General features: G+C 44.7%; 1 protein-coding gene across 1 annotated transcript; it reads left to right on the top strand.

Annotated features, from left to right (window-relative positions):
• Positions 1-1,416: 1,416 nt before the first annotated feature.
• On the top strand, positions 1,417-3,807 carry LOC109422743 (tubulin alpha-1 chain). Its single transcript, XM_029856812.2, has 2 exons — positions 1,417-1,576; positions 2,338-3,807. The coding sequence occupies exons 1-2, from the start codon at positions 1,574-1,576 to the stop codon at positions 3,685-3,687; spliced, it is 1,353 nt and encodes a 450-aa protein (XP_029712672.1). The 5' UTR covers positions 1,417-1,573; the 3' UTR covers positions 3,688-3,807.
• The last annotated feature ends 882 nt before the right edge of the window (positions 3,808-4,689 follow it).

The following is a 4,689-nucleotide window of genomic DNA, read 5'->3' as shown; positions in this document are numbered from 1 at the left end:
TTTTCCTGAAATCAATTCCGATGGAATTTCATTTGGAATAATCGCTGTTGGAGTTAATTTGGGGAAATATTCGAAGGAATTCCTCTTGGACGGATCTTTGCACTTATTCCTCTTGGAGGGTTTTCCGAAGCAATGTCTCTCTTATGTAATCCCGAATTCGGGCCTTGCACAAGCAATTCCGTCATATTTGCAAATTTTTGTCAAATTTGAACTTTTATTGTATTTTTCATGCACTGGAGCGTTTTTGCATTTTATTCTGAATTTGTGCATTTTTTCGAATATGGTGTATTTGTGTATTTTTATTTCATTTACGAATTAATCGTGTATTGATGTATTTTTGTGTACTTTTTTCGAATGTTGTGTATTTTTGTTCAGTTTTGAATTTATCGTGTATTTATGTATTTTTGTGCATTATTTTCATTTGTGTATTTTCAACTCAGTAATGCAGTACAGTGAATCGCCCCTCGGCTGGAACATCTGAATCTTAGTGTGTAGACAATGTGTTATCTGATGTATGTTTGACAATTTATGTATCACTCAAATTACTTTATTTTTGATGGCCTTTCCACTCATTACAATATGTGTGAAACGTCTTTATATTTAGCAAAATCACTAGATACTCACACTTCCTATTAAGCGTTACGTAATTTATACATGGTGACTGACGTCATGCAATTGTTAATAAATACACGTTTTGCGTCACATTTTTTATGAAACATCATACTACAATGCGTAAAAACTGGCAATTGCAACAAAATTTCATCTTTTTTACCGTTACGTAATTTTTAAACGTTCCCTGCCTCAAAAAATGAATAGAAAAGATGTAAACTTCACGTAGTTTTAACTATTTTTAAATTTTTGCTGAGGTGGCTTTCATTTCATGAATCAATTGAAGTTTAATTTGGTGGGCCAAAATATGTGCACTTGGTGGTCCAAAATAGAATCAGGTGGTCCAAAATAGAAGCCCGAGATCCTTCAGGAGTTTTGATATTTCTTGTATTTACTACAACAATTTTGAGTTCTGTTTGGACTTTTTCGACAGAAAACGTGTTGCTCTACGTAATGCCTACTGAAATTATTCATATTTTGAAGTGGGAACCTTCTTTTTTCGCTGAATTGTTCATCCACTTCCTAAAGGGGTCCAAAATACCTCCCTTACCCTATTCACTAAAGAACCCAATTCCGATAGGACTTTAGGAGCCTATTGATGCTGAGAAAAATATTAAAATAAATAAATAAAACAAGATATCTGGCAACTCTGCCATCAACGAAACCGAACACGCACGAAGAAAAACCGTTACCAAGCAAACTCTCTCTCGAGAAAGAGAGCCACGAGAGAGAACAAAAAAAAAACGAGAAAACGAACGCAACCCGACCGGCCCATTTCCGACCCGTTCCTGCGCGCTCTATAAAACTGCTTCGCCTTCGGTTTTTCTTCATCATTCTCAGTTTGGAAGGCGTCCTTGTAAGCTGCTCCAAGCCGAGTTCTTTTGTGACTTGCAACAAAAAGGAAGTTATTTCCCTCAATTTGTGCTAACTTCGGTGTGTGAAAAGGAAAACTACATTTTTCAAAATGGTAAGTAATTGTGAGATAAATTTTGCAAGTTTCGTGAAAAAAGTGGATGTTTGAGGCAACCATTTAAAGCCGGCATTTTTATCACATGAGAAAATTCCAAGTCATCGTCCGCCACCAATGGCGGCGGAAGTGAAAATTTCTCAAATTGCCGGCAAGCTTTTTCCAGTTTCCTAGATTTTCGTTGCATTTCATGCAATTTCTAGTGGTATTCAAATGTAGAACACCCAAGATTTACATTTTTCAAATGACCACACCCAAAATGACTTCATTGATCGACTCCCCAGAAGATTTTTTTTATCTCGGTGCGGGAGAGAGAGTGACGCCATTTTGCATTTTTTCCTGGGGCCACGCCACGCGCACAATCCGCGGGCGGCGGCAACGGTTGAACGAAAAAATGCCGCATCATGACTCATTCGACTCGGATGTGCGGCGGAGAGAAATGAGGTCATCATGCAATGAAAAATCGATTTTTGGAAGGGGTGAAAGTTTCTTCGCTCCTCAGTTCAATGACTTGGGTGGGGTCATGTTTTTCGTTAGTGTAATGCGCCTCTCTGGGCAAAAGGTCATTTTGCTTTACCGTTGCAACCCGACCTTTAATCAGTGAGGCAAAAGCGACATGTCTCTCCAATTGAAATGGCTTATTATAATTACATTTGATGGGCCAATAAAAGGAGAGATGAACAAAATTTCTATGTAAAAATGTGACAGCTGCTATGCGTTGCTAAGCACAATACTAATGGGCTACTTTGTTTCAATTACAGCGTGAATGTATCTCCGTGCACGTTGGCCAGGCTGGTGTCCAGATCGGTAATGCCTGCTGGGAGCTGTACTGTCTGGAGCATGGAATCCAACCGGACGGTCAGATGCCCTCAGACAAGACCATCGGAGGTGGCGATGATTCGTTCAACACCTTCTTCAGCGAGACCGGAGCCGGCAAGCATGTCCCCCGTGCCGTTTTCGTCGATCTGGAACCCACTGTGGTCGATGAAGTGCGCACCGGAACCTACCGTCAGTTGTTCCACCCGGAGCAGTTGATCACCGGCAAGGAAGACGCCGCCAACAACTACGCCCGTGGTCACTACACCATCGGAAAGGAAATCGTCGATGTCGTCCTGGACCGCATCCGTAAGCTGGCCGATCAGTGCACTGGTCTGCAAGGTTTCCTGATCTTCCACTCGTTCGGAGGAGGTACCGGATCCGGATTCACCTCTCTGCTGATGGAACGCCTCTCGGTTGACTACGGCAAGAAGTCCAAGCTCGAATTCGCCATCTACCCGGCTCCTCAGGTTTCGACGGCCGTCGTTGAGCCATACAACTCGATTCTGACGACCCACACCACCCTGGAACATTCCGACTGCGCCTTCATGGTCGACAACGAAGCCATCTATGACATCTGCCGTCGTAACCTGGACATTGAGCGCCCGACCTACACCAACCTGAACCGTTTGATTGGCCAGATTGTTTCTTCGATCACCGCTTCTCTCCGATTCGATGGTGCCCTGAACGTCGATCTGACTGAATTCCAGACCAACTTGGTGCCCTACCCACGTATCCATTTCCCGTTGGTCACCTACGCTCCGGTCATCTCTGCCGAGAAGGCCTACCACGAGCAACTCTCCGTGGCCGAAATCACCAACGCTTGCTTCGAGCCGGCCAACCAGATGGTCAAGTGTGACCCGCGTCACGGCAAGTACATGGCATGTTGCATGTTGTACCGTGGAGACGTTGTCCCCAAGGACGTCAACGCGGCCATTGCCACCATCAAGACCAAGCGCACGATCCAATTCGTCGACTGGTGTCCCACCGGTTTCAAGGTCGGTATCAACTACCAGCCTCCGACCGTCGTCCCCGGCGGTGATCTGGCCAAGGTCCAGCGTGCCGTGTGCATGTTGTCCAACACGACCGCCATCGCCGAGGCCTGGGCCCGTCTGGATCACAAGTTCGATCTGATGTACGCCAAGCGTGCCTTCGTCCACTGGTACGTCGGTGAGGGTATGGAGGAAGGTGAATTCTCCGAAGCCCGTGAGGATTTGGCCGCCCTGGAGAAGGATTACGAGGAAGTCGGCATGGACTCCGGAGAGGGCGAGGGTGAGGGTGCTGAGGAATACTAAATCTTCGCATCGGAGAGAGAAAAGAGAAAAGCCCGCACTGAACTGAAAACGGTCCGTTGTGAACCGAAGCGTGGCTCAAAGAAAAGAGGAAATAATTGAATAAATTGTTCTCGAATTGAATTTAACTGTCTTTTTATTTCGCTTCGTTGCGTTTTGAGGTTTTGATGGTTGTTTTTCTGAGGCTAGCGGGTATTAATTAGTAACGGGTTTTCTATGTTGCGTCGAGAAGAAAGCGATGAATTTCCACGTCGATTTCAGCAGCGAGTTAGTAGACTCAGCTGGTAAACGTTATTCTGCAAAACCGTGTTAAAGATAACTAGGTCCTATATAGGCATTCCCGGTATGGTCCATGATCTATACATAGATGGGGGATTCGTTTTAAGCGGAGTAAATATTTGCATAAGCCATGAAATGTTTGCGAATGACATAATCCAAGATTACCTTGGTGATCGCGACGTTTAATTGGGATTCACCAACATCGCGAGTCTACTCAAGGAATTTTCATATTTATGAGACTCACAGCCAACTTCTGTCAATCTAGTATTGAGATTTGAGCCCTGCTACGGATTCACCCAACAAAACTGTGTAAACATTTCCATTTATGGGCCTAAATGAGCACTGATGATGACGTGATGCATTCGACCGACCGACGACACACATGGAGCCACGTAGAGGGCAATGCTGCGTTAGTTCGTCTGCGCAGTATACGCCTCTTTCGCAGCAGACCTCTTCCGGCCGAATTCGCTCCGCTGATGGAGAAACTCTGAGTCATGTAGGTACCCAAACCGAACCGAATGAAGTTGGCGTTCCTATGATGAATGGAAAACGGAACGCGATTACATCATCGAGTTCCTGTAGCCTCCACCACAGTGGAGCTGATAGTGGGTGGATGATAAATTGAATAATTAACACCGCTTTTGGACATTCGATTGAGCTGCTTGCTGGAGCGAGTTTTATGAGATGCATGTAGGTTGGCTTTAAGGCGAACTTTGAATCAGAAAG

The sequence above is a fragment of the Aedes albopictus genome, chromosome 3, assembly GCF_035046485.1.
Source record: "Aedes albopictus strain Foshan chromosome 3, AalbF5, whole genome shotgun sequence".
Taxonomy (NCBI): domain Eukaryota; kingdom Metazoa; phylum Arthropoda; class Insecta; order Diptera; family Culicidae; genus Aedes; species Aedes albopictus.
Note: the sequence above shows the minus strand (reverse complement) of the source record. Positions and strands in the feature narration are given on the sequence as shown.